Here is a 24,405-nt window from a genome sequence, read left to right on the forward strand (position 1 = left end):
AAATTTTAATACATTTAATATCCTGCTAAAGTAAAGATTAGATTTAACTATAGAAATTTCTGGTTGCAAAGCCTGAATTAAACTTAAATGGGGAAATGATTACACAGAAAGACTGGTTCTATTCAAATTAGTAGAGTTTGAATTATATGCATCAAGCAATACCTCAAGTTACTGAGAAATTCCAATGCAGAGATAGTAGAGATAATTTTTTTAGACATGAATGGAATATTCCTAACTTATAAAATCAATATCACCATAGAAATCATCAGGTCAACATAAGAATCTGAGGATAAAGAAAAAGAAGTGATCAATTTATAATTTAGAAATACTTAGAAGAGCTTAAGAGGCTGCCTTTGTCAAAACATATCATGTCAGATCAATTTAATTCTCTTTTATGGCAGAATGACAGTCCACAAAGATAAGAAGCCTTTGAGAAACATAATATATTTTAATTTCAGTAAATGTTTTTGTTCTGTTGTATATGACATGTTATTTATAAGCTAAGGAAGTATGGTATAGTGTACTGTTTACAATAGTTAATTATTATTCACCAGTTCCCAACTGGGAGCTCATATCAACAGGCCGTCACAGGAATTCCTGGTGGAGTTCTTTGGAATCAATAACTTGATTGAAAACCTAAACAAAAGATTTGAGATATTATCAATGAAATATGTAGATATTACAAGCTACATACCAGTAGTAGTGTCTGGGGCTAAACTTCAAAACAATCTTGAAATATTAGAAAAATTCTAAAAAATTAATCAATGTTAGTAGCAAGAATTATAAGATGTGAGGAATACTTTGTAAACATCTTGGGAGTAAAATAGCTGCATAGGATAGAAAGACTGGCGCAATGGGAATTAAAAAAAATCTCAATTATTTTGTGGGGCAGAAGTTGAGTAGGAGTATAAGTGTTAAGAAGACCACAGACCAAAATGTGGTAGAATAACAAGTATTTGTTAAAAGAGATTGAGAAAGAAATATGAAAGGAAGACGGAAAGGAAGGAAGGAAGAAAGAAGGAAGAAAAGAAAACATAAAATTTATTTGTAAATATATGGCATACAAGCTCTAAGAAAGTCCCTCTTTTGCTCAATACTAGTCACGCTTCTCAATGCATTTTAAAAGGATGTGAAGAGATGGAATTGAATTTGAAAAAGAGTAACAAGATGATGGAAGGGCTTGAATATATATCCTAGGCCAAAAGGTTAAAAATTTAGTATTGTTTGGACCAGAAAAGGGATAGGAAAGGGATGATTTGATTATCATTTTCAAGTATCTAAAGGATTTTTGTGAAAGATAACCTCCATTGGTGATTTCTCCGGTCTACAGAGGATGAACAAAAGCACAAAAGGAGCTTAAGTTTAAAGCAGAAAAGATCAGGTTTGGATATAAGGTGGGTGTCTCTGCCATCGGGGAAATGAAAATTTGAAATGATTTCTAAAGGAGACTTCAAGCCAAGAAGCAGCATGAGTCTCCGTGTTGGATGTAATGTAGGGCATGGAAACAAGTTTGGGAAAGACAGCCTATGCCAGGGGTCAGCAAGCTCCAGCCCACAGGCCAAATCCAGCTCGCCCCCTGAGTGTGTGGATGGTCGATGTGCGAAAAGTGACTTTTACAATGTTTAAAAATTTCATGTTATAAGAAAATTATATGAAATGTGACTTCAGCGTCCATCAGTAAAATATTATTGGAACACAACTATGCCCATTCATTGACGTTATTGTTTGTGGCAATGTTGGCACTTTACAATGGCAGAGTTCAGCAGTTGAGAGTCGGACCATACAGTGCATAGAGCCTAAAATGATTACTGTTTGGCCCCTTATGGGAAGAGTTTCCCAATCCCTGACCTGTATGATTGCAGCCACTTACACAATGCCTGGACTTGACCTCCAAAGTCTAGAAGCTCTCCTTGTTGTAATAGAAATGAACACCTCTGGGGTCAGCTGATGAATACAAGCGGCACATCTTTTGAAGTGTCCTCGAGAGAGCTTTAGGTCCACAGAAGAACACGCCAATACTGCTGCTGCAGTAGGGGTAAGAAAAGGAAATAAAATGTCACCAGGAGGCAAGGCCAGCCAGAAGCCAAGACAATGATAAGATTAATGAAGTGGTTGTGGCTTTACTTATTTATTTTTCTCCCTCCATGTCGTTTTTTCTTAGATTCTTTTTTTCTACCTACTTTCAGCACCATGCTCTCTCCTAGGTTCCCAGCATCCTCCCCTAAATTAATCAGGGAGGTGGAGCCAAGAAGACTGAGGCTGGAAAGGGGCCATGAAACTGTTGAGGGGTTTTGATACAACACCCTGCAATGTTGGCACTTTACAATGGCAGAGTTCAGTAGTTGAGAGTGGGACCATACAGTCCATAGAGCCTAAAATGATTACTATTTGGCCCCTTATGGGAAGAGTTTCCCAATCCCTGACCTATATGATTGCAGCCACTTACACAATGCCTGGACTTGACCTCCTTTTTGGCCAGGTGACCTTGATTCATGTCTTCTTGGATACGTGACCAGATGTTAACTTCCTGAGAACATAAACCTGGTCTGTTTTATTCCAGCACCTGGAACAGTGCCTGGCATACAGTGGACAATCAACACACATTTGCTGAATGAATGACTAAATGGCTTTGCTGAGTAGTATCTGCGTGGTCTTGGGCAAGTCACTAGACCTCAGTTTCTGCATGTGGAAAAGATGATAAGGACTACGTTGTATGTTTTATCAAAAGCAAGATGAGATAATACATTCAAAAGGGTTTTAAAAAGGTTAGTTATCACTAATATCCTGTTCAGCCCTGCCTTTTTATAGATAATAAAATTAATGCTAAAGTAATAGCAATTTAATTAATTTCTCCTGTGGGAATTACTTTAATTTTCAAAGAAGGCCAGAAGGGAGAGCTGGAAAAGAAAAAGACATTGCTGAAAATATAGTCACCCAAACGTTGTCGTCTCTAATCTTGACATTTCAGAAAACTATGTCAGAGAGATACTTTTTGCATATAGTGACTATCCCAGAGCTGCTCAAATGCCTTGCAACTTAGCCTACATATAAACACCACATCTGCACAGGGTTTCAAAGTTGTTTCTGGAAGTTGGGGTGCATCAGTCTCTATAGAGATTTTTAGAGACCATGTCTTTTTTCTCTTGTCTTGAATATTACTATTCTTTGTAGCATTTTTTCCAATCTCTAGTATAAGCTGAATTAGTTACTCTAGTGTGGATCAAAAGTTCTCAAGCTTTACTGTGCATAAAATCATCTAGGCAGATTGTTGAAATGTAGATTCCTAGGCTCGAATCCAAGGAATGCATGTTTAGTGAGGATCTTGGGTGGTGTTGAGGCAGATCGCCCTGTGAGCCACACTTTGAGAAACACTGTCATCAAGACATTCTTTGGGCTTCAGGACCAGCTCACTATACCATCTCTGTTTCTTCAGACATGGATCTTGCTGGGAAGTGCCTATATAGCCTAGTTCTTCTTAGCTCATATGTTAACATGGTTCTCTGCCATGTATCATAGCCACATTTTAATTGTGTGTTCCAGGACCATCACATCCACAGTAGAAATTGATGGTTCCCCTGCATTTCAAACTGCAGCTTCAAAGGAACTTATCAATGGCTTAATTTACAAATGACAATATGTTTAAAATGTAGCAGTACTACTTTCAAAGAAATCATTCCCATGGCTAAATTTGAGAAAGTAATTTTTCAGAAAATATTTCCCACAGAAAGGTATGAGTTTATGGCTTAATGGAGAGATTTTGAGGTGTTTATGGAAATAAAAGGCAATGGTTAAGAGTGCTCTTGGCTCCACCACTTCGTTGCTGGGTAACTTTGGGCATGTCAATTACCTTCACAAAGCCCCGAGTTTCTCATCTATAAAATGGGGAGAATTATAGAATCTAGCTCCGAGAATCTCTGTGAGGATCAAGCAAGACATTGCAGGTCTGGCTGCTGGTCCTGTGCTTGGCACATGGTGTGCTCTCAGGAACGGCTAGCTTCCTGATGTTATTTTCCCACGCGATGGCTATTGGTGTCTGCCTGCTCCGTGAAGCTGAATAGAAGAGGTGGTGCGGGGTGTTAACACAGAGGTGATTATGTAGACTTACTGAGATCAGCACTAGATTTTTGAGCTCTGGACTGAAACATTTTGAATGGTAGATGGGTCAGGCGAGACCCTTCCCAGTGAGGAGTCACAGCTTTGCTTTGTGTCTGATGCCCAGAGGTGTCCTTGCATCTATTTTCAAAGATGCTGTTATGGGTGGTGATATTTTTCCATTAGTGTAGATGTCACCAAAGAGATTGCCCACTGGCCCACTCCAATGGGCTAAGACTGCCCTTTCGTTTGCAGCAACAGTAACTGCAGACCTGATGGTGCCCTTTGATGCTCTGCCTTTAAGACTCCATTTCAAAGGATTCTGATTGCTGCTGCCTGGTGTTCTCCTGGTGTCCCCAGCAGTTCACAGCTCCCCTGAGTCTTTTGAAGTTGTGGCTATCACACTGCACAGCTAAGTCCACACTTTACTCAGGGGCCATAACTGCCGTGGTGATGCAATCACCAAAAAGTCTCACAAAGGCCATTTATTATCTACCTTCTGCTAAGGTGGAAAGGTCAGCCCTTCACTGGCTCTCTGTGCATCACTGTCCCCACATACAGCACAAGCAGTTTGCCTGGCTTACTCTTCTCGGCATTTGTGACTCCAAGTATGGAGAACTTCTTGTCACAAATGCATACTGTGAATCACAGGGCAGAGAATCCAAGCCAAGTGGTTAAGGGACAGATGTGGCAGCTTCCCTTTTTTTTTTTCTTTTATGAGGCAACGGACAAGTGCAACAGAACCCTAATGGGGTTGGTAAAGAAAAAATTCTTCTATAAAATTTAATTACCCACAATCGCTTGGAATTAAATAGAGATTCTCCGCAAAAGAAGTATAAAAACGCAAGGTGCTATTCTTCGGTTTACAGCCTGCAAGCCACAGAGCTTGCACACGCATGGGGGAGCTGGATTGGGGACAATGTTAACGGCATTGATCAGTCTGGGCTGCTGACTTTGATGAGAAAAGGACAAATTTTACACAAGCTGCAAAGATGGCTAACATTCACAGCATTATTTTTAGCTCTGATAAACAATAAAGAAAATTCTCCTTTCCCTCTCTATGTCTGCTAAATAACTATTGTGCTCTTCTCTGTGGGGTTGGTGCATTTTTCAAAAACAGTTCAGCGATGCCATGCATGAAAGGCATCCAAAATATCACCCACCAGGAGATTTCAGCCCAGCAGATATACGGGCGTGTGGGTGCGCCCGGGAGTGATCCCACCACCTCGCTGAATTCCCAGGTTCTGCTGCCGTGAGCCCTTCTCTCCTTAAATTGTATGTTTGTTTTTATGTGTTGGCTTTTATGCTTGGTAAGTTATAACCCTGTAGGGGCAGACCCTAAACCCCATTTTAAAAAAAATCAAATTACTTTATACCCTGAGTGCATTCTGCAAATAAAATCGATAAACAGAAGCTTCCCGTGGATTTATGGAGGCTTAGAAAGAAGATGAGAGCTACAAACTCTGTATCAGACAATGGACACAACTTCTGGTTAATCCTTTCTAGTGAGTGTTTTTCATTAGAAATGCCTCCAAATGATTCATCACATAATTATATTTTGTACAACACCTTCTTTTTTCAGAACCACAGATGATAATTGTGCTGGCCAGCTTTTTTTTTTTTAACCTATCTCCCAGTTAATTTGTAGCAGCCTACGACATTACTTTTCTCTGTGTCCTAATTACTCAGTTGCTCATGAGTTGCTGCAGATGTCCCTAACCAGGCTCACTGTTGTGATTCTGCTCCTGCCCACACTCCACAGGCTCTGTTTTCTTTGGCAGCCAGAACTGTGCTGTTCGGACACTTGTCCCAGCTCCCTCATTGGTCTCATGGTGCTGCCACTTGCACATACTGGCCATTTTGCTAGGCTCTGAGGTGCATAGATAAAGTTGCTTATAGCTATAAGCCCTTGAGAAGCTTATGGTCAAATGGGGAAGAAAAATGAAAGCAGCTGACTTGTAGCATCCGATCCCAGGGAATGGTAGAGCCATTTTTGCCAACCCTTCCCCACCCCAATAAAACAGTAACATATATATGCCTTCATGCATAAGTAACCAAATATTTTGCCAAACTAATAATTTGATAGATAGGTAATGCCATTGAAGAAATTTTGCAGTATAATGATAAATCCACCCTGTACTCACCCATCTCTCCAATCCCCCCTACCACGAATGGAGTAATTTCAACAATTTTTATTGAATCTTCACTTGGGTCTAACCAGAGAGGTTGATGCCCTCTCATGGGAAGGAACTATGGGAATATGCTGACAATTTCCTCATCATAAGCTTATGGTGTCTTTATTTTTCCCATGAAGCTGTAACTTATCATGTGTTGTATTTCCATTTAAGTCTATTTCTTTGAGTATTCTGAACATTTTAGTCATGTAATGAATGTTTAGGATATCCTGTTAGATAAAGGGCCCTGTATGCTATATTCAGAATGCTAATTTCTTAAAAATATCATTTTAAAACATTTTGCACATATGCACATACAAATGAGAATTGAAGGGTGCATACACAAGCAAATGTGGGTCCAGATGGACACATTTACTCAATTTAGTATAAAGGTATTTTCACGTTTCTGAAAACAATGGGTGGTCTAAAATACATTCATGCAATATGGATTAGAAGCCCCCAATCATATGGTAAGTTGACACCTTTCTTCATCGTTAGGTTGGGTTAAACTGTTCTAACAAATGGTAGTACTCTTCTATTTTTTTTTTCTTCAAAGTTAAAAGAAATACGTCTACTGAAATTACAAAAAAAAAAAATGACCAAACTTTAAAGTTTTTATGGTAATTAATTACATCAAATTTACACCTAAAAGGCGTGGTGAAGTTATTAATAGATAGGTCAAAAGTAGAAAACTACAAATATTATCTGAAGGGTAAGATCAAAGATTTAAGGCCTATGGAAAATTATTTTATTCAATTAATTAAAAGCAACTGATCCACAAATTCAGAAAGCTGAGTATCTGTACAATGTGTGTTTATCAAAAAAGTAACTAGATGTGACAACGGTATTTTTATTTTCATTCTGTCTACCTTCTTGGAAATATTTTCCTGATTTTCTGAACATTTACCTAAAGCTTGTGAACGTATTGACAATGTTTACAAAAAATGCAATACAGTTTCCATTTTTGAAAAAGATACCTTTCTCTAGATTAGTAAGACATAGATGGCAATGAATGTATTTAATTAGCCTACTATATTTTAATTGGGAGAATAATTTTTAATGTTTTTGTTTCATAGTACTTTTCTGTGCTTTATCTAACTGAAATACTATACAATTTTCACATGCATGTGAATTTGAATATATCAATAAAAGGCTTATAATGCATCCACTTAGTATTTGTTGATTGTCTTTCAAAACTATACTTGTGTTTTTGTAATATAGCTAATATAATTACCAAAATTAATTACAAACAAAAACAATAGAACACACTTTTCTATTTTCTGTCAGCCTTTGATCTATTTTTAATTTTTCTTCTCTCTTCCTTATTTGTATTCATTTTGATGCCCATCAATTTGTTTCTCTATTACTGTTATTTTTGCAATTTTCTGGTTCCTTTATAGCTTGTACTACTCTCTTTGATCTGCTTCCCTTCAAGCTTTATTTTTGGTCCTGTTTTTCATGTTCTATAAAAAATCTTTTTGCCCCTCTTCACTTTATTCTTTTGATTTAACTCCTTCTTAGAACAAGAACAAACTCCAGCTTTGAGTGAACAGGTAAATATTTTTGAAAGAGTAAGTCCGGAGAATCCTCGGCTTCGTGCTGATGAATAGAAATGGTTGAGAGCCTACTTCAAAGGCCCTCAAGAACAAAGAACCTTTTCTGAGGCCACTAACAAATCCACCAATTTCTTCTGACCCATCTTTGCCAAAAGATATGAGCTAACGACAGGACAGAACCGTCTTGTAAGAGTAGCCAGGCAGGCTTGGGAACAAACATATCCTTGACATAATAAGGGGAAAACATACTGTTTATCTCTTTAATAACCATCCTGAGGAAAATTAATGTTACTTTGTCCTTTGTGCAGAACAGTAATTGGATTGTGTGTTTCATTTACATCTGGACAAAGGCCAGGATATTGAAATACTTCTCAATATTAGATTTTCTTGTTTAAAAATTAGATTTTATTGGCATTCTCTTTCCGAGATTTCTTCATTAAAAGCTTCATTAAACATAAATCTCCTTTTACACAGCAGAAAACAAAATTATTTTAAGGAGGTCATTTTAAAAGTCTTTTGAAAGGGTGGTGCTAAGCTTTTGACCGAAGGCTTGTCTTTTCCCAGGGATCTGGCATTCCAGGGATAAAATCATTGACTTTGCCTTTATGTGTCTAATATTAATGACATGGATGCTTGAAGCTATATAACAAGTTACCATGTTATAGAGTCTAAGGCTATTACAAATATGATATTAAAAAATTTGGGACTGGGAAGTATGCTGTAGAGGTTTGATTCAGTGATTCCAAACCTTGGGGGCCTCGTCTACTCTGGAAGAGATGAAGTCATCCATCAAGGAGAGAGAGTTTGCATAGCTACCGTGCTGCAAAATACAATTGAGCATTAAGTACATTTCCGCACTTCACTTTGATTATGGCTTCTAGAAAGGTATGAGCAACAGGGAAAGTGATGGTAATACAGTTTTGCCACCTTAAAACTGATTACTCTTTACTCCCTGCGAAAAAATTGGAGAGGCCCACCTCTCAGCACTGAGTAACATAATTTTCTAGGCAGAGTTTGTGCAAACCCAGTTTTATCCTTGGTCTCTTGATGCTCCGTGTTCCTGGCTCATGCCTTTTTGAGGGAAGGGAGATAATTAAATAGTTTGGTTTTAAAGGCCTTCCGCACTGGGCTGCAAGCTTTGTGTGTAAAAATAAATAAATAAATAAAGAAATAAATAATAAACAAACAAACACCATATGAGATGTCAAAAAGGGACAATCCTAATAAAGACTGAGACTACCTAGAAGAACTGAAAACCAAGATATAGATGTCCATGTCAAAAGCCTGCGAAGTGAGAGCATTTATTCCATGATGACTGAAAACCGAATGTAAAACATTTATCAGTGAATATATATATTTTTTTTTCCCAAAAGGAGAAAATAGCAACAAAAACCCCTTGAGTTTTCTCATATAAGCTTTTAATATTTTGTTAGTTTCTACCTACAATCTTTTCAAGGAAATGGCAGATGAAATGATCTCGTCTCTCCTCTGGGTGGGTGTGAGGTGGGTGTGGTGACTTAGACTCAGAAGCACTGGGGGCCCTGGAGCCAGGGCTGGGTGTGGAGCAGGAGCTCAGAAGAACCGGATTCTGTGGCTGCAGAAGCCAGGATGGGTTGGAAGCACCTCATCTGGAGAGAAGGTAGAACCAGAACTGGATTCTAGGCCATATGTCAGCAGGAGTCGGGGCAAGAAGCAAAATGGAGCAAGGAGGTGTCAGGAAGTGACACTTGGAAAAGTCTCCAAGGCCACTGCCACAGCTTATGGGGCATCAGAATGAGCCCCGTGGGGCAAGAGCAAGATTGCGAGGTTGCGCAGCTGGTCCACGCCCTCCCTCCCCAACCCTATGCTCAAAGTGATGCTTTTCTTGGGGTCTCCTGCTGGAAAGCCTTTACTCCCTGGCTGAATGTGGGTCAGGAGTAATCCCCACAAGCATGCCTTCAAACCATCTTTTCCCAGGGTGTAAACACTCCTGTTTCTCTACAGGTTGCTGGGCGCAGGGTGCAGAGAGGGTTGGCAGGGGTCTCACAGAGCACAGGGCAGTTGAGGTCTGAGTAACTTCACAGGGAAGAAGGTGACTGGAATCAGATGGTTATGAATCTTGGACAGCTACCTGATCACTCCTTCCACATCTCCCTCCTCGTTAACCTCCTTCAAATAGCTGGTCCGGGGAGTCTAACGAATTCCATGACAACTGATAAAAAAGAAAATGGCACCTTTCTGGTACAGAAAGAGTGTGAAAAAAATGTTAAAAAGGAGCAGCCAAAATGACCATAAGATAAATAATATTCACCAGAGAAGTACTCTGTGAAGCAGAACAAATATGAAGGAAGTACAAAGAGTTTAATGAAGCATGCTGTGTCTGCAGGAAGCCCACGAGGCAGAAATGCAAGGACTGAGGCTTTGAAGGATGCTAGACAATGGGAACATCGCCGGGGATATGGAAGCAGTCAGAGGTACCTTAGTGGGCTTTAATGTACTCTTACTGGTGCAATACAGAGAAAGTGGATGGAAAGAAGGTCAGGGTATAGAAGACCCAAGGGGCATGATTATTAAGGCAGATATGAGTGTCACGTATTAAACTCTGTGACCTGTCAATACAGTGTCTGTTCCCTGACCATCCAACGGTGCAGTTCTTGGAACTCTTGTCCATCTATATCTGCCTGTCTGGTCATCTCATCCAGTTTCACGGCTCCAAACAGTCCATGTGCTCACACCTCTGGCTGAAATTCTCCCCTGAACGTTTGCTTCTTATATTCATCTGCCCATTCCAAAATTCCACGTGGATGTATGACAGGCATCATAAGCTAAACATGTCACAAACTGAACTCCTGACACCCCATGTCTGCCAACCAGCTGCTCCTCTTAAAGTCATCACCATATGGTAAGTGGGGATTCCACTCTATTGAATAGCTTGGGTCACACCTCACATCCCATCCATAGTCAATTCAGCTCAACCCGCAAAGACTCCAGAATCTAACCATTTCTCATCACCTCCTCTGCTGCTCCCTAATCCAAACTGCCACCACTGCTGAATTCTCTGGCCTCTCCACCTCTGTCCCAGGCCCCTCACGTTCCATTCTCTTGCAGAGTGATCCCACGTCACTCTACTGCTCAAACCTGTAAGTGCCTTCCCCTGTGTGAATAAAATCCAAAGTTTTACAATGACTCGCAGCTGTCTTTGTTACCTCTCCTACAGCCTGGCTCTTGCTGCTCTCCCTCTCACCTCCTCTGTTCTGGGATCATGCCAGGAATGATGTCTCCTGCCTCAGGGCCTTGGCACATGCTCCAGTTGCCCACGTGGCACACTCCTTCACTGCCTTCAGATCTTTCCTCAAATACGGGAACTGTTCTTTAATGAAGACAATATTAGGACATGCCGACTTTTAAGAGCCGTAGACAATGAAGGTTCAAAGCAAAGACTGACTTAGGAGACATCATAACAATGATAACTGTTTGCATTAGTGCTCCATACTACAAGTATATTTACATTATGAAAACAACACTGTGAATGGATATTATCATCCATATTTTTCAATGGGGTGCGAAAGCTCAAATAAGCTGCCTCTTCCAAGGTCACACAGCCAGTAACTTCTAGAACCAGGAAGTGCAGGCTTCACTTCAGTTTTGTGACCCCAGAACAAGTATTCTTGCTTTTCTATATTGAAATTTATTATATAATGATAATAATAATAGTAATAATGGAAACGATAATAAAAATAATAATAGCAGTGATAGCAGCTAGTGCTTCTTGCAAACTCCATACAAAGCACCGTTTTAAGCCTCTTACATGCATTCATTAATTTTATCCTTGCAGACTCTTAGGAGGAAAGCACTATTATTTTCTGCAGTTTGCAGAGGAGGAGACAGAGTCAGTACCAGGGTAGATAACCTGTCCAAGGTCAACCAATGGTAAAGGCAGAACCAGGATTTACAGCCAGATGCTGGGTTCTTAACCACCACCCGAAATCCCTGCTTTGTCTTCTAACATTTTCTCTCTGCTTTTGCTAGACATGCTAGATAGTGTACAGTTGGACAGGAGTGAATTCTCCAGTTGGGTAATTAGAGATCAACTGTACCCACCAAAGATGTCTTGAAAGCATATGTAGTTGAAGAAATACCATGTTTAAATGGAGGTTAAGTGTGAAAAATTGCAACATAATCAATAACTGTCAGAGGTTGTAAGCCAGTTCAGGAGAGGCTTGTGGCCCCTGAAATATACCATTGACCACCTTTTCTAAGGTAGATGTTTTGTCTCTAATGGAGATATACGGTACTGCAGATTAACTTTTCACTCCAGCAGCCCTTGCATTGCTCCAGAGAAGAGCCCGGCAGGGAGAGGAGCAAGAGCTTGCCTTACCTGGGGTGATTGTAGGCAATCTGCTTGAACTCATCGTTCCAGTTGGGCCTCCCATAGAAGGTCTTCTGCTTTAAGCCTGTAATCACGTCAGTATTTTCGTCCCAGTGTAAAGCTATGTGAAGAGCCTAAAGTAAATTTGTGGCATTAGATGACATTTAGAAAAAAAAAAAAAAAGGCTTCTATAAATAAAGAATAAAGTAATCATGTTCATTTGTAGATTTAATTAAAAATGTGTACAGGGCTGGCAATGCTTATCACTATTTGCAGATGTCTCCAATGCTGCACTTTAGGGCAAGCATCATATCTCATTTATGTCTGAATCAGGCCTCGCTGGAACCAAGTGCCTCTTTATACCTGTAGGTGTGCAATAACATTAACCTAGAAAGAATATTTTCCTTTAAAAGGATGAAAGTAATATAGTAAATGTGGTTAAGAGAAAGCAAGCACTAAACGACTTCCTTCTTTTCCTGCCAAACTTTTCAACAATTAATGTCTACCTGCTATCCCCTTTCACTTAACATTGGCTCCTGGGGAGTTGAGAAGGGCATTGCCAGATTAAAGTGGTATGAAATGTCTGGGAAGAAACTGCATCTTACAATGAGACCTGCCTAGTGGATTTAAACGGTGTGAAGTATACTGTCCAGTTTCAAGTGCTGAGAAGATGTGGAGCCTGGCAGGCGGAACATGGTGACCAGAGCCTGGCAGGCGGCTTGGCTGGAGATCTGTGCCTAATCATTTGCCTTGGAATTAAGCAACTCCATCCAGGCCTCATGTAGCTAGTGGTCAATAAATGAGAGCCCACAGCGTAATCCCTTGTGATCATTTTTGTTTGTTTGTTTTTGTTTGTTTGTATGTTTTTGTGTTTTTTGAGACAGAGTCTTGCTGTGTCACCCAGGCTGGAGTGCAGTGGCGTGATCTTGGTTCACTGCAATCTCTGCCTCCTGAGTTCAAGTGATTCTCCTGCCTCAGCCTCTCGAGTAGCTGGGACTACAGGTGTGTACCACCATGCTTGGCTAATTTTTTTTGTGTGTGTATTTTTATTGGAGACAGGGTTTCACTGTGTTAGCCAGGATGGTCTCGATCTCCTGACCTCATGATCCACCCGCCTTGGCCTCCCAAATTGTTGGGATTACAGGCATGAGCCACTGCGCCTGGCCATGATCATGTTTTAAGTTGCTGTCATTTATTTTAGCCCCTTCTGCATTCTGGTAGCTACCTTGCTTCTCACTTCTGGGGATCTGTGTTCCCAGTGCTCATCCCTTAGACCCCTATGTGGTGCTCTATTCATTCTCATCCTCTGACTCATCCTGACCCTGACCAGTTTGGCTAACAACCTTGCTGGGTGCAACTCATGCCCCAGGTTCCCACTGTAAGCCTGACTTTCCTGGCTGACCTTCTCTCCAGTCTAAAAAAGTAGTTGAACCTAGGGAGGTTCAGCTGAAAATAGTGGAAGTGTCCAAACAGGTCAGGAGACAATGGCAGGTTGGATCTCAGAAATCCAGGCCAATTATATAAAAAAGACTCATATGTTCATCACAGCAGTACTCACAATAGCAAAATCATGGAACTAACCTAAGTGTCCATCAACAGTTGACTGGACAAAGAAAACGTGTTATATACATACTGTGGAATACTATGCAGCCATAAAAAGAATGAAATCATATTCTTTGCAGCAACATGGGTGGAGCTGGAGGCCATTATCCTAAGTGAACTAACTCAGAAACAAAAAACAAAATACTCTATATTCTCACTTACAAGCAGCAGCTCAACAATGGGCACACATGGACATAAAGATGGGAATAACAGGCACTGGGGGCTCCAAAAGGGGGGGAGGGTGAGAAGGGAGTGAGGGTTGACAAAGAACCTACTGGGTATGATATCCACTATTTGGGTAATGGGTAACCCCACCAGTATGCGCTATACCCATGTAACAAATGGGCACACGCACCCTCTGAATCTAAAAAATAAAGAAAATATAAAAAGAAATCCAGGTCGTAGGAAGTTGTGAGCAGGCAAGTCTGACCCCAGGTGGCAGAGCTACTGCTGGAAAAGAGTTGGGGTATAGGACTCCGAGCAAAAAGAAGGTGGGGAACAGTGGCAGAGGGTGTTAAGTGACACGCCAGGTGTGGGGAGAGAATGAGCAAAGCCATGGACGTGTGACTGTGCACAGTGTGACAGGTGAACACGCATCCTTTGGTGGCTCTGGTGCCAGAGGAAACCGATGGGGGTGGGACACAGCTAGTGAGTGGGAGTCAGGCTGGGAAGGGTCTTAAGGTCCTTGCTGAGAAGTTCGGGCACCATTTCACACACAAAAAGGGCCTTCCCTACTTACACTTGTGGTACCGCCAATCACTGATGTTCAAACATTTGGAATGATATTTGTCCCATATTTCTCAGCCCAATGTTCAATTAGTCTCCAAACTCTGTTGATTTACCCTTCACAATACCTCTTCCATCTGTCCCTTCTGTTCTTGTCATTTTGCCACTTTGAGGTTGTTGAATTCAGTTTAACAATTGGGTATTTCTAAAACAGCCTCTTGATTCTTTCCCGACAGAATGCACCAATTATTTTTCCTTTAAATGTGGAAATTAGTGATTTTTCTGCCTGAAATTTAGGAGTCGAAATAATTTTCAACATGTCATGGCAAAAATGTAAGACATCTATTTTAATTTACTTGTGTTTAGAAAAAAAATGTATGTTTTATAGCATATTCTTGGAAGTAGTAGAGACGGGAGGGGGCAGGATTGTGTTGTCGCCAAATCAACTTCAGTTCTCGGTTATGAGAACCTCAGTCCCACAGCTCTCAGTTGGCAAGGAATACCTAGGTGCACACTGGGATCAATGCACCTTAGAGTAGAAGAGCAGGCACAGTACTTGAAAGCAGAAGACAGAAGCTGTCTCTACTTCACCAAACTGTTCATCAGTCAAAAATCCCACTTGAATAAGGAAAGTGTTTGTTTGGAAAACATAATTAACACTATATAATTCATTAAGATGTTTCAAGCCTAGTTCCCAAGAAAGCTACATTTCAAATTATCCCAAAGGATTAAATGTTTAAGAAGGACTGCAAATAAGACCATAAAAATTCATTAAGCTACTGAATTTCTAGCAGAGTCTTATTCATTTGCAGAAGCAGAGTCAAATTACAGTGATGTTCTATAAGGCCAGTGTGTGTGTGTGTGTGTGTGTGTGCACGCATGTGTGTGTATGTGTGATGTACATACACAGAGCATTCATTTGTAAATGTAGTGATTAATGTCAATCTCCCAGGCTCAAATACACTTTCCTTAAAAGTATATATCAATAATAGCTGCTGATTAGAATATATATTGTGTAACCTAGTAATCACTTCGTTGTTAATTCCCCTATTTGAGGAGTTAAAATGGATTACAATGTAGTAGTTATCATTCAATAGTATCAACATTGAAATACTACCGTGGTCAATATTTTGGTATACATTATTTTTGGTAAATTCAATCTTAATATTTCATTAATACAATATACTGCAGAACACCTGCCAAAACAAAAGATCATCTTCATCTTAGGTAAATAAACATACGTGCACACAATTTCTAAGAACACCTTAAGAGAACAAACTCTGGACAAATCATGTATTCATAATAATTATTTTCTATAGATGCTCACATACTTCACAATACAAAATGTTGAATGTAAACACCTAGGAATCTTTTTTGCGTAGCTCTGAACAGCTCAAGGCACAGAAATAGAACCAGTCAGGAACTCAACAAGATGATACAGCCGATCAGTAATATTCATTTGATGTCACTTTTAAAGGGACAAATGCAAATTTGTTTGGGATTTCCAGCTTCTGGATTGTCTTCCAATTGTCTGACCCTTTCTATTCCTCAGCAAGTTAACTGTAGCTTCTTTTTTTGGTTCTTTGATTGTTACAACTTGAATCACTCTTGCTAATCTGGTTTTATTTTATTCTCCTTTCCTTTTTAAGAACATAAAAATAATTCTGTCATGCTATCAGAGTGCTACATAGCTCATTATTGAAATTGTTCCTCATTGCTATTAGATGAGTTCAGCAATATTGCTTATTCTCAGAGTCTTATCAGTACCTGATTTTCATCCCAGCCGGTAAGAAATATATGATAACTCAGAAAGTGAGTTTTCCCCTGCTCACTCATCCGTGTTTCCAGTGAGAGTAAGAGATCAGCAAACCACTCAAAAGCTCTTGCATCCCGGCAAATCCAGTAGAAATACACCTGTCAAGAGAGAAGGCAAGCGAACGGATCTATTCTCTTTTCATATGTTTTGATAATCACAGACTACTTTATCTCCATTAAATTATTTGAGCCCAAATGGGCACTTCTGCAAAATAACATGCTTTTTTTGTGTGTGTGTCAGTGAACAAACAGTCACACTGTGATTTCTTTTGAAAAAATTCACAAAAATGTGTTTGAAAAAGCCCAGAGTGAATTCAGAGAGTCAGGAGCCTGTGGGCCGTGCCAGTTTCTCTGGATGAGGATCAACTCACCACATTTCTGGCTGTGCTGCTTCTGAACAAGATTAATAATCATAACTAGCTGTGCCTTTCACTGCTCCCAAAGGGGGATAAACCGTTAGACCAACCCCTTCGTCTTTACTTATGACCTAAGCTCTGGATTTGAACTTTCTTCTCCAGAGACCCCAAAGGCTTGGACACTAATCCACTTCACTAGCTACGGCCTCTGGAGAGTGGAGATTATGGTAATTTCAGAATCAAGTCACACAGCCCAGAAATTTCCTCTCAGTGAAACATATCAGTGTCCAAGAAAGCTGGTGGGTGGTGGCTGTGCCTGTGTGTCAACTGCTATAATGAAATTATGACTGGGAAGAATTATTTTTTTAACTCTCGGTATTAAGCAAATGGCATGTGACAAAAAGTAGCTTGGGTTTGCTAAAATAAAAGCTTAGTTTTTGTGCTTCGAGTTTCAAATAATTGCATCTAGAAGAAACCACAGGAGATAAATCTATTAATTCTCCCATTTTTTCTCACACTCCCACCCCTTGCTGCCCACACCTCTCTCTCTCGTGCCTTCTCCCCAAAGAGATATCTGTATGGCTTAAAAATATCCATGAGGGCTGGTCTTGATTCCAGCTGCTGCCTGGTAAATCCCCACCTGGAAATACCTCATCCAGTGATCAATGTTCTCTTCTCTCCCTCTCTGCCAGCCAGCTTGTAAGCTCACAATCATATAATCAGAGATATAAACGAGATTTAATGAATAGATCAAATTCATGAGACAAAAATAAAAAAGTTTATCTCAAAGCTAAACATCTTGTCTATTCTCTTCATGTTTAGGCAGGACTTTATAATATTAATTATTTGTAAGAGTAAAAGATGCTGAGAATAAGGCCTCTTCTTTCAAGAACTGGGCCCACATATTTGTTGGACAGCTCCTGTTCACAAGGGGACTTAAGATACTAATTTCAGGACAAATAATCCCTCAGTCTCTAAGCGCAATGACCTGCTTTTCTCAGGAAGAGAGAGGGTTGCCTTTCCTATCCTGACACTTATTTCTTCCTAGGGATGATCTCTGCACAGCCTCTCCAGGCAGAGCTAAGCGGGGGTTTCCTTTGTGACGCCCTCTGAATCCCCATGAGCAAGGGGCTCATGTTCATCCATCCGTTCACTGATTCAACAAATATGTATTGAGTGCTTCCTACCTGTCCAGACTCTTCTGTGCTCTGGAACTATACAAGTGAACAAGCCAGGGACAAAAGAAAATTGCTGTCCTCTTAAAATTTGCATCTTAGAGGGAGAAGGAAGATGATAGATAAGTAGAATATAGGTTATGTCAGATGGTGAGAAGTGCATGCAGAAACCCCAGGCGGGTTAGGAAGTGTTGCAATATTAAGTTGAATGGTCAAACGGGGGCTCAATGAGCCCTCTCTTGTTTTTGGCCTCTTGTGTTCACTTTTATAATTCCAGGGAGTAGAACAGTCTGGAGACATAGGAGGCATTCAACACATATTTGTTGAATCACTAATGGATGGACATGAACCATCAATTCGTGGAGATTCATGTCCCCTCTTCATGAGAAGGGGACATTGGAGCAAAGACCTGGAAAAGTTGAGGGAGTCAAATTCTTAGGTGGGAAGTGCAGATGCAGATGGTGGGAAGTGCAGAGGTCCTGAGTGAGACCTTTCCAGGAAGAGCCTGGAGGCCTGTGTGGCTGGAGCCCAGAGAGGGTGGGCAGAGCAAGGAGATGGGCAAGGGGAGGGCTGGGGGAGCCATGGCGTTGTAGGGCTTTGGGGCCGTCGTAGACTTTCCCTCCGAGAGACAGGAAAGCACAGGGAGTTGGCGAGCAGGGAGTTCCATGGCCCGCAGCAGGTGGCAGGATCTCTCTGGCTGTTGTATTGAGAATAGACCCAGGGTGTGGAGCGTGAGGGAGGAGGAAAGGAGGCCAGTTAGGGGTGGATTTTATATTCGAGGTTGGTGATGAATACCGCTATCTGCTTTCTTTTCGCTTTGTATAGTGCCTAATCCAAATTACTCTTTGAAAACCTTAGCTTTCATTTTGCCTTGCTTTGCTCTGGGTGGAAATGAAAAATCTACTGGCCGAATTAATGCAGTGCTCATCTATGCACGACCCCTCCTCCCTGGCCTTGGTAGCCTGTTTCATCTCAGAGTATGGCATTGGGCATGGAGCAAATATCATTGATTTATTTTCTCTCTTTCCCATTCTTTAAGGAACATGCTTAAAACACATTCATAGATGGATAATAAACCAGAACATTTGCTTTATAAAAAAATCCTCCAATTTCAAATCTAGTCCCAGTCATCCTTTCTTGAAAACTATCCCCATCTTAGCTTCCTCCGTACATGAAACTTTATCTTTTCAAATAGAAATCCTTCCTTACTTTCTCGTGGCCTAGCTGCATGTCAGCGTCCTTAGGGTTTGTCAAGCCTTTTATACTTTTTGCTTTCTCGTAATGGCTTTGTGTGTTTTTCCCTCCGTAATTGACTTGTAAGTGACACTGGGCAGCTTTGGTGTAAGAGGCTATGGAGGAAAAATGGATAGGCTCAGTAGAAGTGTTTCAGGCAGAAAAAGAAAGAAAGGGACTTTGAACAGAAGCAAAAGGTATTTACTTTGACTTTCTTTCATCTTTCTAATGGTGGGGGACACTCACTGGGAAGGGACATAAGAGTTTCATGTCTGCATTTCGCCCATGAGAAAGGACCTGGTCAATGAGAGACCAAGTATCCCAAACAATAGGCTACAACTCTGTGATCTGTGCTTTCCAATGCTCACCCCACCTTAGTCTCCAAAAATAAAACAACCCTGAAATCAGCTACATGTAGAAAGCATGCCTTTTCAGAATTCCATAGCTGATCTCAGAGACCAAAAATACCTGAGTTTACTTTAAAAGATTTTATTAAATAGAAAGTCATTCTCAGTAAAATAACAAAAGTTCTGAACTTTCATAGTAATAAAATTATTTTTTTTTTACAGGACTCATCCAACACTTTTTTTTCTTTTCTTTTCTTTCTTTTTTTTTTTTTTTTGAGAGGGAGTCTCTCTCTGTTGCCCAGACTGGAGTGCAATGGTGGGATCTTGGCTCACTGCAACCTCCACCTCCCGGGTTCAAGTGATTCTCCTGCCTCAGCTTCCCAAGTAGCTGGGATTACAGGCATGTGCCACCATGCACGACTAAGTTTTTATTTTTTAGTAGAGATGGGATTTCACCATGTTGGCCACGCTGTTCTCGAACTCCTGACCTCAAGTGATCCACCCACCTCGGCCTCCCAAAGTTCTGGGATTACCAGCATGAGCCATCGTGCCCAGCCACATTCTTGTAGATATAGTGGATGCCTAGATGTTTTGGGAGACCACTCTGGGACTGTCATGCGGTTGAGGGTTTCTGTGTGCATGTGGCCCGTCATAGACCTTAGTTTCACATCATTCCCAAGCACTAATGATCAGCCCAAACTCAGCCATGTCCATTTGCAAGGGGCTTGGGTCTGAGTGACAGTCACAAGGTTGGGCTCTCTGTGTGTCCCTTCTCATTTTCATGTTTTCCCAAGCCAAGGCTTCTCTTTAAGAATTCTTCAGCAGCACATAGGGACCAGGTCAAAGAGGTCTGGGGCCAGTAGGAAATGGAACTGTGCTAAATTTTGATAAACAATTTCAGAAGATGAATTGAGAAGCACTACCAATCTGTGTTATTACGAGAGCTCAGACTCTCTAATCAAAGTTGGATGCTTTCAGGCGATTACATCTCCAAAACTTGTGCCGTATCTTGAATAGATATCCATGAACACAGGCAGAGGGCACTTTCACAAATGCAATCTGTATGTCTTTATATCCAAAATAAATTTCCAGAGGATGAAACGGAAAAAAAATTATTTACCTATGTATTTATTTATGGCCCAGAACCCCTCTAAACAAGGAAAGTGTACACAAGAATACAGGTTTAGGATATAGTGTAGCATGGTACAACAACTCAGCGTTGTGAGCCTATGAAGCCCATCTGCTGTGGTAGACTGCTGCTGGCTTCACCATGCAGGTAGAAGCTGCAAATAACTTGTGCAACTGGGCAACAGTTATTTAACTCCAACCTAGATTACTGCGTATGTAAAATGGCAATAAACACAGAACAATAGCTCCTGAGGTTATTGTGAGGATGAAAGGATATGTTTTACTGAAGCATTTAACGCAACGTCTGGCAGACACAGTAAGTGCTCAGAAGATGTTAGCTGCTATTGTTACTATCCTTGTTTGTCATTTGGAGGAGCTTAGAGAATGAAGAATGAAGACAGTATATTATAGAGCAAAGAGGGACATGCGCCTTGCTTGGCATGTGTTCCCACTGGTCACTCCTGGTCACTGAGAAGGGAAGCCAAACTTGACCTCTAGCACCAGTGTCAGAAGCAGAATCTCAGCATTCATCATGAAGATGTGCTCCATGAAGGGGAAGCCCCTCACCAGGCTCGGTGTGTGCTAAACTCACCTAGAGGCGTTTTACAGGGAGCCAGGGGCCCACCTTGACCATCGCCTCCTCAAGGAGAAGGGCAGTGGCTTGCAGTGCCACCTGCCTCCTGCTGGGCAGCACGCCTCTGTACCCCACACTGTGCAAAAGAAAGAACAGAACAGACAGAAGCTTGAAACCAGCAGGATGACAGAAGCTCTGCATAGAGGGGAATCAGGATCATTTTCCAAAAGGAGAATTTCTCTCTGTGAAAAGATAAAGACTGGGGTTTAGAAAATATATTACCTCCTCAATAAATGATCACTCTTATTGTCCTGGTTTTTATTTTGTTTTTGTTAAGGGAATCCTGGATTAATACAATAGCAAATAAGAAGAAATAAAAGAAGAAATATTTCTTCTTAATGATAAGCCTACCTAATGTGTAAAAGTTCTAGTTTAAAGTGATACAGTTATAAAATTGTTTTTCTGGTGAACCATTATAAGGCCAAGACCAGGCTTTATCAATAATTTTTCATCCTTAAGACATTTTCTGAATGTGATTATCCTCAATGTTAACTATTTCATGACTATATTGCTACTTTGCCCTGTGGCTGAGGACTGATCTCTTTTGGGCCTCCGTTTGGTCTAATTACAGTTAATAATCCTTGTTGGACAACTGAAACATCTGAAACATTCTTTTTTTTTTTTTTTTTTTTTTTTTTTTTTTTTTTTTGAGACAGAGTCTCGCGCTATCCCCCAGGCTGGAGTGCAGTGGTGCAATCTCAGTTCACTGCAACCTCCGCCTCCCAGGTTCAAGCAATTCTTATGCCTCAGCCTCCTGAGTAGCTGGGATTACAGGCAACTGACACCACGCCTGGCTAATTTTTGTATTTTTAGTAGAGATGGGGTTTTGCCATGTTGGTCAGGCTGGTCTCCAACTCCTGGCCTCAGGTGTTCCGCCCACCTCAGCCTCCCAAAATGCTGGGATTGCAGGTGTGAGCCACCACACCTGGCCTGAAACATTATTTAATAGCAGAATGATTCCATAAATTGTGGCCTATTCACACTATGGGATACTCTAAAGACACCAAACAAAATGAAATAGATCATCAGGTATTGACACTGACGGTGCCCGAAGTTATGCTTTAATGAAAAACAAAACAAATTACACTTCCTCTGCCTTCTACCCACACACACCCCTATTTATGCATGAATGTGTATAGGTATATGCATATAAATGCATGGAAAAGGAATGGAATGAGACATATTCAACTGTTTAATGGTGAGTTTCTTAGGGAGCAAAGTTGGGGAGGTGTTTAGTTTGGGGAGGGAGGTGAAGGGAGATTTTAAAATGTTTGTGTATTTCATTGGACTCTTTTACAAGAAGACTGTAGTCACGCAATCTGTGGTTAATAAACCAAGATATTAAACATATTAATACTGGTCACTTCCGCACAGAGCAATGGTGAGGGCTGATGGGGTACTGAAGCCTTTTGAGGCCCTCCAAGGAAAGACAAGAAGCATACATTTCTTTAGGAGAAGCATGAATGGCCCCTCCTAAAGAGGCCAACTGATGGCAGGAATCTTGGTGATTAGTAGAGATGATCAGTTCCAGGAGTAGTCAGAGCTCCAGTGTGAGGGAAAGTGAAAGTAAATAATTTCTCAAAGTAAACAGATTAAATTAAATGCATTTTTCATTCACTAGAAAAGAAAGCAGGCCCTCCTTTGTTTTATTAATATATTTTAGTAGAGTATGGATTTTTTGTCTTTTTTGGCCTCTTTCCCTTGTTCCCACTGGCCCGTGCTGTCTTTTTATTTGAATTATCTGTTTATTATATTAGGTTAAGAACCCAAAGGCCATTTTGCATGGGCCACACTATAAATACCCATTATCATGGTTATATATTATGGAGCTGATGAAGGAAGACAATTTATGAAGAAATGAGATTATCTCAGTTCTTGTATAATCTGTTGTATTGTAGTCTGAAGACTACATATGCAGTTAAGAAAACGAACCGCATCTTGCAGTTGGCAGTTCTCGCAGTCCTGACTGCACAGCTGTGATATTAGGGAGAACTAAAATGTGTAAGCCAATCTATTTATGTCAGCAATCTTCCCCCTCCCTCCCCATTCATACACACCTATTTCATTCATCATTTTGACAGTTTGCACAAGCAAACCGTCTTAATTTTTTTTCAAGAGCTCTTTTCACAAATTGAGTGTGATGTAGAATTAATCATACCCGTTAGGCAGGAGGTGGAGGACTTTATCGCTAGAGGGCATTTTTCACCCCCAGCATTCAGCTTCCCCCATATTGCATCACAGAGAATTCTCAACCACCCTCAGCCTTCCCTCATCCCACAGGGGCACAGCGTTCTCAGCTGCCTTCAACTCAGTGAAGTCTGGCTCTTACTTCTGCGTTGAAAATATTTCTTTCGTGTATTACAACTTTTTTCCATTTTCATCACAGCAAGCCATCATTATACTTCTTGTTATTTGGCCTTCTTGGGAAATCCCCTCCTGCCCATTCTTCCCCCTCCCCTTCCACTCCCCGCCCCCTCCCAGATCTTTCAAAACAAAAGGTACTTAGAAACAAAGAGATTTTAAGACATCAGCTTCAAATGGAAAGTACTACTTATGACGCTTCCCACTAAGGAAGTGGCAGGCGCCTTATTGGTTATGCTCCTGCATTTTACTTAGAAGTTTTTTAGAATAATGCAACAGAGGAGAAGGGTAAAGAAGTTCTAGTTTGCAATGGTGACAACTGAGAAAACTTTGGTGCACATTTTTTCCTGTAGACTTGCAACTTGAGTTTTGTGTGTAAAAATGTATGCCTTATGCCAACCAGTGTTTTTACACATGGAGGAAAAAAAAAAATCCCACCTAATCGCAGTTAACCATTTAAGCTTAAAATTCTGGCTCTCAACGCCTATGCGAGTTGTCCTTTCCTTCCTTATTACAAAAGAGAACAATCTGAAAACTTAGTCCAGACTTAAAATTGTGAAGACACCGTTAGATAAATATGTACTGCTTTGCTCTGTGGCACTTCAAAAATTATATAGACGCTGACAGTTTAGTGGAAGGAGTAGTCTTTATATCTCAAAAGCATGTAGGTAGCCCTGACAAATATTAGTTACATGAGCCTAATGGTAGCTATACTCAAACCAACACAAAGTTGCTTTAAAAGAGAGAAACTTCCTAAACCTGTTCTCATGCCTGCAGACGCTTAAGGAATTGGATCTGAACTGTAATTTTCAGCCCAAACTTTCAATAGCATGAAAACCTCACTTCTTCCATGAAAGA

The 24,405-nt window shown here is 40.6% G+C and overlaps 1 protein-coding gene across 1 annotated transcript in view; it reads right to left on the reverse strand.

The window, feature by feature from the left end:
* Positions 1-429: 429 nt before the first annotated feature.
* The window catches only part of NOX3 (NADPH oxidase 3), a 60,370-nt gene continuing 36,394 nt past the window's right edge, over positions 430-24,405 (reverse strand). Inside the window, exons 11-14 of the mRNA XM_034963127.4 lie at positions 16,266-16,412; positions 12,180-12,304; positions 1,871-2,024; positions 430-636 (exon numbers count right to left, since the gene is read on the reverse strand). Coding sequence (XP_034819018.3) covers positions 1,898-2,024; positions 12,180-12,304; positions 16,266-16,412 — 399 coding nt within the window. The 3' untranslated portion in view covers positions 430-636; positions 1,871-1,897. The remainder of the gene's footprint in view (positions 637-1,870; positions 2,025-12,179; positions 12,305-16,265; positions 16,413-24,405) is intronic.

Source organism: Pan paniscus, chromosome 5 (assembly GCF_029289425.2).
Source record: "Pan paniscus chromosome 5, NHGRI_mPanPan1-v2.0_pri, whole genome shotgun sequence".
NCBI lineage: Eukaryota > Metazoa > Chordata > Mammalia > Primates > Hominidae > Pan > Pan paniscus.